This window comes from Acomys russatus, chromosome X (assembly GCF_903995435.1).
Source record: "Acomys russatus chromosome X, mAcoRus1.1, whole genome shotgun sequence".
Classification (NCBI taxonomy): domain Eukaryota; kingdom Metazoa; phylum Chordata; class Mammalia; order Rodentia; family Muridae; genus Acomys; species Acomys russatus.
This window is the reverse complement of record NC_067169.1, coordinates 89,064,827-89,077,082: the sequence shown is the minus strand read 5'-3', so window position 1 is coordinate 89,077,082 and position 12,256 is coordinate 89,064,827. Positions and strand designations below refer to the sequence as shown.

Here is a 12,256-nt window from a genome sequence, read left to right as displayed (position 1 = left end):
ATGCTATATTGGTAATTTTACGAGTAGCTTTTAAGATGGATGAATGCAAGTGTGTCTACAACGGAATGGGTTCCTGAGTGTGGAGCAAACCCTAATTCTTGGATTATTTTGATGCTGTCCCTTCCACATTTTAGAGCACTCTCTGCTAGAGGCTGGAAAGATGGCTCTCTGGTTAAAAACATTTGCTTTTTTTCTTTAAAAAAAAAAAGATTGATTTATTTATTACATATACAGTATTTTGTGTGCATGACAGAAGATCTCATTATAGATGGCTGTGAGCTACCGTGTGGTTGCTGGGAATTGAACTCAGGACCTCTGGAAGAACAGACAGTGCTCCTAACCTCTGAGCCATCTCTCCATCCTAAACATTTGCTCTTCTTCCAGAGGACTCAAGTTCCATTTCCAGCACCCACACCAGGTGGTCCAGCTCTAAGTGGGGTCTGATACCTTCTTCTGGACCCTGTGGGTACCTGTATTCACATGTGCACAGGTACATACAGACACACCCGCACACATATAATTAAAAATAAAAACAAATCCTTTTTAAAAGGTATCTGAGAACAAACCCATACGTTCATCCCCCCCCCCCCACTCTGTCTCCAAAGGAAAATGTATGTATCCTCTGTGGCTGGAGAGATGGCTCAGCAGTTAAGAGCACCATCTTTTTTTCTGGAGGATCTGGGTTCAGTGCCCCGAATTCATTTGTTGGCTCACAACCATCCATAACCTCAGTTCTAGGAAATATCATGCTTGTTTTGTAACCTCTGCAGGCACCAAACATGCACATAATACACATACATACATGCAGATGAAATACACTCACACGGGGGCTGGAGAGATGGCTCAGTGGTTAAGAGTGCCACCTGCTCTTCCAGAGGTCCTGAGTTCAATTCCCAGCAACCACACAGTGGCTCACAGCCATCTATAATGAGATCTGGTGCCCTCTTCTGCAGATAAAGCACTCATATGCAATAAATTAGGCAAAACAAAAAAGAATTAAAAAATAAAAGAAATACACTCACACATAAAGAATAAAAAATGAATAAACCTAGTAAAACCAGAGACTGACACTTGGCATCCTAGTACTTGGGATGTTGATGCAGGAAGGTTGCTGTGAGTTTAAGGCAAGCCTGGAAAACAGAGAGCTCCATGTGAGCATGAGCAATACATAATGAGCCCCTGCCTCAAAAAACAAAACAAAAATAGTTGGGCATAGTGGCTCACAGGTGTAATACTCGAACTCAGGAGATTAAAGCAGGAGGATTGGCAGGAGTGCAAGGCCAGCCTGGTTTACTGAGTGAGACGCTGGCTCAAACAAAACAAAACAAAATGAAGAAATGAAAAGGAGTGAAAAGTTCATCTTCCTAAGTGTGAGCTCCACTGCATTTTGTAAAACAACTGTGGAATCTCGGACAGGTGTGCGTTTCCTCATGCCAGGCATACCAGACATTACTGCAAGACCAAAACCTGCTAAGGCTTCAGAAGAAGATAAGAAAAGCTGTTTTTCTTGTTGTGTGTGCATCTGCTTCTTGCACTGTAGCCTTCGAACAAATAAAGTTGTTTCAATGATCATGATTCTAGCTGAATGATAAGTTCAAGTTTGGACATGCTATGGACATGCGAAATAATTCAATAAAAATGACCTTGTGGTAAAAATTCTACCTTTTTCACAGGACTGGAAAACAGTGCTTAGAAGAATGTGGAAAATTGACTTAAATTTGTTAAATGTCTTTTTTTTTGTCGTGTTGAGGACTGTGTCCATATTTACCACTGCATATTCCTAACCTTACCTTCCAAATTATTCTAAACAGATTATTTCAGCCAACCCCAAATTTTGTTCCATAACATTTTTTTCCTCTCTTGGATTAAAACTTTCTTTCTTAAAAAAAAAAAAAAAAAAAAAAGAGCATTGAAAATTCAGGGAGTGGACTGGTTCCGTACGTGAAAGTCTACATTTTCTACCTCAGGGAAGACCTTGCTGGACTGGATGATAAGGCTTAACAGGCATGTCTGAAATCAGAGATAGCACAAGACTGTGCAAGTCTGCTCAAGGCATCTTTTCAAGGCTGAGTTGTGACCCCAATGAGCTCACTGTGTTATGCTGTTTTCCCTCCACGAGGAAGGGCTTGCTTTCTCATCTGTAGACAAATCTTTTGTGCCCTCTGCTCAAAAAGCAATAGCCATTCTCATCCTATTCCCCATCCCCCCACCCCCTTGCAGGTTCTTTCGTGGCATCCGTGGCTCTTATTCCTTTTCTAAGCTTCAGCAACTTTCTCTCAAAACCTTCAGCAGCCACTTAAATTCTTTTCACCCCCAGGTGGGCCCTGCCCAGGCCCAGCAGCCAAACCAAAACACTGCAGAGCCATATGACTACTTCCAGGATGGGGCTTGTTTCCAACATAGCGAGTTTGAAATTTTCTTGCTTCTGGAAACTGTTGCAGGCCTAAAGTTGGAAAAGAACACTAGTACTTTTAAATATGTGAAAAACAGAGCAGTAGGGGGCCTGGAACCCCACAGTTGCCACAGAGGCTGGGTGCAAGAAAATTAATTGCACTCTTGAAGTTTGTCCAGCGTAGGTAACTTGGTGAGACATTGGCTCACAAGAGTCAATCAACAAGAACAGAAATAATTATTTCAGCCATTAACAGCTATGGAGCATTTACTCTGTGCCTAGCATTGTTCTAAGCATGTTGCTCATTTTAAATGGGTAATCCTGTGGTCAATTCTTTTAGTAAATGGTTAAAGATTTATCACCACTATGTAAAAGCAAGTTTCTCATTGTGAAAACAAGAGATTAACACAATCGCCTCTGTTTAAAAATATATTGCCCCATCAATCTTTCACAATAGAATAAAACACTTGTGTTAGCTTATAAATGTAAAAATGTAGTGTGTTGGATGTACGGTTCAGTATTAGAACATTTACAAAGCATGTGCAAGGCCCACGGTGTGTAAGCCATAGAATAAGAAAAATCAAAATAGGAAAAATATCAACATTAAAAAAGAAAATTGCTAGCACAGCATAATAGCATACTCCTTTAAACCAAGAACAGAGGAGGCAGAGGCAGGCAGATCTCTCTGAGTTCAAGGCCAGTCTGGTTTACAATGCGAGTTCCAAGACAGTCAAGGCTACACAGAGAAACCCTGTCCTGAAAAGGTAAAGATAAATATATAAATAAAATTACTAACTTCAGTTTGTAATACTCAAAACAAAAACAAATTATTAATTACAGTCCTGCCTTTGAAGATTGGTTACAATGCTGTGTGTCTTTTCTGTCTTACATATACTCTTGAAAATTACTAGAAACTGACTTTGTAGCCGGTCACGGTGGTGTACACCTTTAATTCAAGCACTTGGGAGGCAGAGGCAGGACAAAATCAGTTTCTTCTTCTTCTTCTTCTTCTTCTTCTTCTTCTTCTTCTTCTTCTTCTTCTTCTTCTTCTTCTTCCCTTTTTTTTTTTTTTTTGGGTTTTTGGAGACAGGGCTTCTCTGTGTAGCCTTGACTGTCCTGGACTTGCTTTGTAGCCCACTTGACCTTGAACCCACAATGATCTGCCTGCCTCTGCCTCTCTGAGTACTGGGAATAAAGAAAGGCATGCACCGCCATGCCTGGCAGTGGTCACATTTTTATTTGTAGCACTTAAGGCAGAAGCAGGCAGGCTGATTTCTGTGAGTTTTCGGTCAGCCTGTTCAACATAGTCAGTTCCAGGACAGCCAGAGCTACAGAGAGAGATCTTGTCTCAAATAAAAGCAAGTATAGCTCCTTCAACTTCTAAAATACTACTTTGACCTAAAATGTTCTCCTTAATGTTTTTTAGGGTACATTCTTGTTTGTTTTATTATCTATATGAGTGTTGTCTTCCTATGTGTCTGTTTGACAGATGAGGGCATCAGATCCCAGTATAGTTGGTTGTGAGCTACCATATGGCTTCTGGGAATTGAACTTAGGACCTTTGGGAGAACAACCAGTGCTTTTAACCACTGGCCCATCTCTCTAGCCCCCTTCTTACTGTTTTATTCTAGAAAATCTGTGCTATTGCTCAAATTATTATGCCTTTACTTCTAAAGAACTAACTGAAACAATTTTATCTTGTCACTTAAAAGCCACTAAAAGAGGGGTAGAAAGTGCAGTGTTTAAAATATACAAATTTGAAAGTTTTTTCCAAGATCATTTTCTTCATAGACACATTTATAATTTTGTCCTCAACATTACCAGTTAGACTGTAGACTCTAATAACTTAGGCTGTTTCTTTCCAGTAGTTAGAACAACTCTCAGCTGTGCATTATATCAAAAGCAACTGACCATAGTTCATCACTGCTCTGACCTGCTTTAAATTCACAGCGATACATGCAAATTACATACGGAGACATGCAAGTGCTCAAATCACAAATCATTTGTAACTTACTATTGAACACAGAATTCAAAGCAATAGGCTTTGGCCACAACTGGAGACAGAAATGATGGGAGGAAATCAGTTTTTCAAAAGGAAAATGGCAAGAACTATATAATTATAATAATGACATGAACCTGTAGTTTTCAAACAGTAACAACTTCCCCTCCCCCACCTCTGACAATTGATTACATATTCTATTTGGCTTAAAATTTATTTATTTTTAAATGATTTATTTATTATGTATACAGTGTTCTGTGTGTATGTCACCTGCAGGCCAGAAGAGGGCACCAGATCACATTATAGATGGTTGTGAGCCACCATGGGGTTGCTGGGAATTGAACTCGGGACCTTGGAAGAGCAGGCAGTGTTCTTCACCTCTGAGCCACTTCTCCAGCCCCCAAAACTATTTTTTATTTTAAATGCATTGATGTTTTGCCTGCCTGTGTGTCTGTGTGAGAGTGTTGATCCTGGAGTTACAGACACTTGTGAGCTGCCATGTGGGTGGTAGGAACTGAACCCGAGTCCTCTAGAAGAGCAGTCAGTACTCTCAACCACTGAGCCACCTCTTCAGCTCTATGTAATTGATTTGTTTGCTGACCATGTGGTGTGTTCTTTGAGCAGTTCTAATCAGAGGGAACATATCTGAGTTTCACTTGTCATGGTGAGTCATGGTAACCGATGAGAGCATATGTTATACTATAATGGCAGTTATCTTGGCGCCAAGATAAAACATAGAAAAGGAGGACAGGCATTCTGGGATGTTGGTGACAAATATGAAGCACTAGTTACTAGTTTGCAGTATATTGAAAGCAATGCCTAATAAGATCTAATCACACTCAGGTTCAAAGTAACCACAAATTCTCAGGCGTACAGTCTGCTCCTGTAATCCCAGTACTGGGGATGCTGAGGCAGGAGGTTCATGACATTAAAGTGAGACTGTCTCAAAAGATAAACTAAACAAACCCTAACCTAAACAAGAGGAAAACCCTAAACATGCATGTTTCTTTTTTAAGTCATGGTCTCATTTCGAAGACATGGGTAGTCTGGAACTTATTATGTAGACCACGCTGGCCTTGAACTCAGAGATATGCCTGCCTCTGCCTCCTAGGTGCTGGGATTAAAGTCGTGCGCCACCATCACCACCACCTTGCTTTATTGGTTGGGTCCCACTTATGTGCAGTTCGTGAGGAAGTCAGGAGAGGGTCTCAGATCCTGAGCAACTGGAATTACAAACAGTTGTGAGATGCCCTGGAGGTCCTGGGAATTGAACCCAGGTCCTGTGGAAGAGCAGCCATTACTCTTAACTGTTGAGCTCTCTTTCCAGCCCCTTAAGGGTGTTTTTAACCAAGAAAAGAAGTGACAGCTATTTAAAAAGACGTCTTGTGATAATTTGTTAACAAATCTAGACTGAAAATCTGTAAGCCAATAAAATCTGGACTGTAATTGCTGGCAGCTAAAATAGATCTTGATTTAGAACACACACACACACACACACACACACACACACACAGACACAGACACACAGACACACACACACACACCCTGCCTATCACACATGCTGCAGGTACTGAGCTAAATGCTTACAGGGGAGAAATGTTTTGATATCAGCCCTGGACCTTGAGGAATATTTGATGATACTAGACAAGAAAACAAAAGTGAAAAAAAAAAAAAACCAACAAAAACAAAAGAAAACAAAAGTGTAAATGCCTCTCCCAACAGACCGAAAAGATATCCTTCTAGCTTTCCATTATCAAGACAATTGCCGTGGAGAAAACGACATTGTTAAATACCACCAGCACAGGGCTTAGAAAACATCTTTGAATTAGCAAGTTCAGCTCAGGAAGCTTCTTAGACTGAGTCATATGATATCCTTAGACTTGTGTAGCATATGCTTCTCTACGAGGGAAGAGAAAGAATTCTCAAAGATGGTATTTAGCTCCTTGAAAGATGCCCTCTAATGATGCCCCGAAGGAGATTGTTTCTGCCCACTGTGAGTATTGTGTTATAACTTGGTTTCCGTCAATGTACCTTTTTTGGAAATATTTTGTTCAATATTCTAAATGGCTGAAATAATTAAATTTAGTGGTGAGACTGACAAAAACGTTGCTAGGTACCAGAGTGTTAACATGATATATTCAATACAGTCATATTTACATTTTTAAGATTCCTACTAGACAATGGAACAACAATGATTTTAATAATGACAGGTTGTTCATACTTACATAAACAAATTCATCAAAGCTTATCTTGCCATCTTTATTTCTGTCACCATCCAGCATGAGCTTTTGAATAATTTCTCTCACTTTATATCCGGGCAATGGCATATTAGCCTCCTTGAAAAGCTCATGAAGCTCATAGTCACAAATGAATCCGTTGCTGTTGAGATCTTGGTGGAAAGGAAGGAAAACCCAGCCAAAGAAACAAACAAAAAGATAAAACAGGAAAAAGATTAGAAATACATTTGTAAAAATAGGATCACTTCACAAGCTCACCTAATTACAATCTTTTTTTATCGTTTGGAATCTAAGGATGTTTGGAAGGGAAATGTATGTTTTAACTGAAAAGGAAATGTTTTTTTAATATTATTTATCTTGTATTTTAAACATTGTGTACAAAGCTTTACTTAAAAATAGCATCTCTGCTTATAACAAAGTATAGTTTCCGGTTAATAAAGCTATTATTAAATCATAGAACCAGGAAGATTCTTAAAACCAATACTTGATACACAAACAAAACTTTGTAATGGTATCATATAACTTCTGCTGTACCTATGCAGATGTTTATCCTTATTATTTTCTTTTTGCAAAGGAAGTTTTAAGGTTTAATATTTAATGTATCTCAAAGCACATCTGACCTGAAGCAACAGCTTTTAGGGCTGATTTTTTTTAGTTAATTTAAACAAGTGTTAATCTAAGACAAATAAAGAGTTCACAAAAGTAAATGCAGTACTGAGTAAAGAAGATGCTAAAAATGACTCTATAAATGTCCTTTTTTTTTTTTTTTTTTTTTAAACTAATCCCAGCACTTGGGAGGCAGAGGCAGGCGGATCGCTGTGAGTTTGAGGCCAGCCAGGTCTACAAAGCAAGTCTAGGACAGCCAAGGCTACACAGAGAAATCCTGTCTCAGAAAAAAAACAACCCAAAAAAACAAAACCAAAAATATTTCCTTTTTACTATTGCACTTTTAATGAAATATACAAAATGCTGATGAATGAATGATGTTTATTCAAAACAATTAAAATGGAACCAAAATGCCAACAAGTGATTACAAATTGCTTATTGAAAAAACAAGCATATGTATGTATGCATATGTGGATGAATAAATTTTCACGTTCACAAGACATATCAATATAAAGGGAGAAATAATCTGCAAATAAGCAAATGACCCTTGATGACCATGCCACTATTTTTTTTTGAGACAAGGTTTCTCTGTGTAGCCTTGGCTGCCCTCAAACTCAGATCTGCCTGCCTCTGCCTGCTTCTAGGATTACAGGCATGTGCCACTCTGCTTGGTGACCATGCCACTATTTTCAGAAATGTTTTGATTAGGGAATTTAGTTTAAAAAGTTCTGCCAAGGCAGGTTCAGGTGGTGCATCACGTCTTTAATCTCAGCACTCTGGAGGCAAAGGCCAGCCTAGTCTACATAGTGGGCTCTAGGATAACCAGGGCTGCATAGAGAGATGCTGTTTCACAGCAACAAGGATAACAACAAGCCCTGCCATGTACTGCTCTTAGAACCCAAGATGCCGCAGAATGCCTTGCACTTATGGATCCCTCATTCTGATCACAATTCAAACGGAGCAGCGAGTATGACTGTAGGACATGACACGACATAGCAACACAAAGATAACTTTGTTTTGTGGCTGAGAAATTCAGAAATGTCTGGACAATTTTGCATGTGTTTGTGAGACAGAGCGCTACTATGTTGTCCTGCAAAACTTGCAGTGAGTGGCTTGTGGTTATATTCCTGCCTCGGCTTTGTATGTGCCGGGATTACAGTCAGGCACCCCAACACTCAGCTCTGAATGAAGATGTTTCTGATTGCCACATCAGAATAGGGAGAAGATGCTCCTGGCTTCCAGTGGGTAGAGGCCAAGGACCCCATGAAATCTCCCACATCACATATGTCACACTCTTGCTCCACTAGGCAGCATAGAATGCTGTAGCTCAAAATGGAAATGGTAGTGAAGTTGGGCAACTCTGGGTTATAATGACATTGGGGGCGGGGCTGCTGTTTAGACAGAATGGTTAAGGAAGGCCATTGTGCTGAGGTTCTATTTGAATACAGACTCCTGTGAGGCAAAGGCAGACATCTGGCATCAGAGATTGCAAGTAAGGGAAAGAGGCAGCACAGTGTGTGATGTAGATGTTCGCCTGGTCTTCTCTGTTCCCGGAACTGGCGTGCCTCCACCACAGTGAGCAAAGAGAAAGGAGAGAAGGCCATTCAGCGTGTTGTCACGTTCTTCTATGTTGCAGTACGTATTTTGGATTGTTTTTCTAAAGTGTGAACTAAGTGTGACTCATAGTAGTTAATTTTAGGCAACCATTAAACCAGTAACTATTTATGCCTGCACTTCTGTTTGGAGGTTTGTGTTTGAGACACGGTCTCACTACTATTAATCCTGGCTGGCATTGTACTTACAGTGACCCTCCTGCCTCTGCCTATCCAAGTGCTGAGATTAGAGGAACATGCCACCATGCCCTGCAAAAATGTCAACTGCCTTATCTCAGACTAATTCACCAGTCATTTGAAGGTTGATGAATATTTTTTCCCCCGGAGACAGAGTTTCTCTGTGTAGCCCTGGTTGTCCTGGATTCACTTTGCACACTAGGATGGCCTCAAACTCACAGAGATCCACCTAACTCTGCCTTTTAGTGCTGGAATTAAAGGTGTGTGCCACCACAACTCTCGATGAATTGTTGTTGTTAACAGGATCCCAAGCCACAGCTACCTGCTGTGCAAGTGCTACTTAGACAAGACGCTCATGAAACCCTTTTAGTTGTAATGCAGTGTGTCTTTACGTCCCTATTGAATTTTACATTGGGAAGAACTGAACCAGGGCTTTATGCATACTAAGTATAAGCTATTCTACTGGACCTTAAGCTTGAGAGTCAAATACTCTTAAATACTGTACTTTTAAAAACTTTTTTTTGGATTTGAAAGGCTACCTTATCTGTATCTCTGTGTGACTGGACATGGGCATGCATATCATGGCAGAGGTCAGAACAGCTTGGAGGTGTAGTATCTCTCCTTATACCATGTGGGTCCTGGGAATCAAATTCAGCTCATTGGCTTGGCAGCAAATGCCTTTACTGGTGAGCAATTTCTCTGGCCCTTATTTAACTTTATTAATTTTAGTGTGTGTATATTGTAATGAAGAGTGAATTCTGGGACTTGTATTTGCTAGTGAAGTATTCTACCAAGTAGTTATTAACATACCTCCAGCCAGCTTTTTGTTTTTATTCTGAGACAGGATCTTAACAAGTTACCCAGGCCAGCCTTCAACTTACACTGTGGCCCAAGGAAGCTTAGAGCTTGTGATCCTCTTGCTGATCCTAAGAAACGCTGTAAAATCTGTTGAAGGGCTGGAATGTAGAAAAATCTGTAGAGTATTTGCCTATCATGTATGAAGTCCTTTGCCTAGTCCTTGCCATTCTATAAAACTAGGTATGAGGGAGGCAGAGGCAGGTGGATTTCTGTGAGTTTGAAGCCAGCCTGGTGAGTCCAGGACAGACACAGCTACACAGAGAAACCCTGTCTCAAAAACCCGAAGAACAAAAACAAACAAACAAACAAAAAACCAACCCCCAAAACCCAAACCAATCAAATAAACAAACAACAACAACAAACTGGGCATGGTGATACATACCTGTAATTCCAGCACTGAGGACGTGGAGGCAGAAGGATCTGAAATTCAACGTCATCCTAAACTATATAGGGAGTTTGGGACTAGCTTGAGCTATATAAATCTCTAACAAAACAAAACCCAACAACAAAAAACCAACCAAGCAACAACAACAAAAAAACAAAACGACAACAATAAAAAACCCCACAAGAATCAACCAACAACAAAACAATCAAACAAATACATCAGATAAAATATCTGTATGTTTAGCCATGCTGTGGTGGAGCACACCTGTAATCCCAGCACCTGGGAGGCAGAGGCAGGCAGATCTCTGCGAGTTCTAAGGCCAACCTGGTCTACAAAGTGAATTCCAGGACAGCCAAGGCTACACAGAGAAACACTGCTTCAAAAAACAAACAGAAAGGAAGGAAGGAAGCAAAGAAGCAAGTTTTTTGTTGTTGTTGTTGTTGTTGTTGTTGTTAAAGCATCCAGCACAAGCTACTCAACAATTGTGAAATGATTTAATTTCCTTTTTGTTTGTTTGTTTTTCAAGACAGGGATTCTCAGTGTAATAGCCCTGGCTACTCACAGAGATCTGCCTGCCTCTGCCTCCCAAGTGCAGGTATTAATGGCATAGGCCACCAAGCCTGGCTGATTTACATTTCCTTAGATGTAAACCACTTGATTTCTTTAGGATCTAGCTTCACTTTCTTTGCATTGAATTTAAAAGATTCAAGCATCAAGCTCTTCAACTGTACATATGAACTACTTATATGTCCAAGTGAAACCAGGACTACATCCAGTTGCTAAAAAATAAAAACAAAAACCAAAGTAGTCTACACGGCACTGTGGCAGAATTTGAGCAACTGTGGCATATGAACATCTTAGATTTAGATGTGTCTACTCCTAAGCAAATTTTAATCTGTTTCTCCTACTTTCTTGATAACGTCAATATGGCGATCAGTATCACAGACTACATTTGACATAGTGAAAAGTACATTCCATAGTCGAAGGGACACACCATGAGAAAAATATAATATAGGATCTAATTGGAACTTGGCTAGTAATTTGTGCAAATCTCTAATATGAGCATATACAGGGACAGGAAGTCCCCCTCAGTCACAGTCATAGGGGAGGGGAGTAAGGGGAAAATGGGAGGGAGGGAGGAATGGGAGGATACAAGGGATGGGATAACCATTGAGATGTAATATGAATAAATTAATAAAATATGTTTTTAAAAAAGAAATGAAAAAAAAGACTGCTTTTGTCTCAGTCATACTCCAGATCACAATACATGGGAATTTATAACGCCACCTCTGAACAAGGCCAGCAAGATGCTTTGGCAGGTAAAAGCATTTGCTGCCAAACCTAATAGCTTGAGTTCAATCCACAGAACCCTCATTGTGGAAAGACAGAACTGACTCCTGAAAGTTGTCCTCTCACTGCCATTCATTTATGAGTGTGTACATGTATATGTACACACACACACTCACACACACACAGTGTAATTTAAAATAAAAAAAATAATGGAGAACTGTTGAGGAAGACACTTGACATTGGCCTCTGACCTCCACATACATACGTTTTAGTACATATGTACACATATACAAAAATAAAAGAAAAAAATAAAGACTATGTTTTTAAAAATATGTTAAAATCTCTTCTCATGAATTTCAAGCAAGGCTGGGCAGGGTGGTGCACGGTTATAATCCTTGCACTCAAGGAGGCAGAGGCAGTCGGTCTGGGAGTTCAAGGCCAGCCTGGTCTACATAGCGTGTTCCAGGGTAGCCAAGGCTACACAGAGAAACCCTGTCTCTAAAAACAACAACAACAACAACAAAAGAAGTTCCAATTTTGCTTCACAATATATAAATAAATGAGTGAGTGTATGAATAAATAATAGCTCGGTATGGTGGCAGACTCCTATAATCCCTGTACTTAGGAGGCAGAAAGTGCATGAATTTAAAGTCAACTTGGACTATGTCCTGAGATCTTGTCTCAAATACAACACACACA

At 39.9% G+C, this 12,256-nt stretch overlaps 1 protein-coding gene across 1 annotated transcript in view; it reads right to left on the bottom strand.

The window, feature by feature from the left end:
• LOC127185805 (plastin-3-like) overlaps nucleotides 1-12,256 on the bottom strand; it is a 114,954-nt gene that overhangs the window by 43,821 nt on the left and 58,877 nt on the right. Inside the window, 1 exon segment of the mRNA XM_051142372.1 lies at nucleotides 6,617-6,780. Within this exon segment, the coding sequence (XP_050998329.1) occupies nucleotides 6,617-6,780 (164 nt within the window).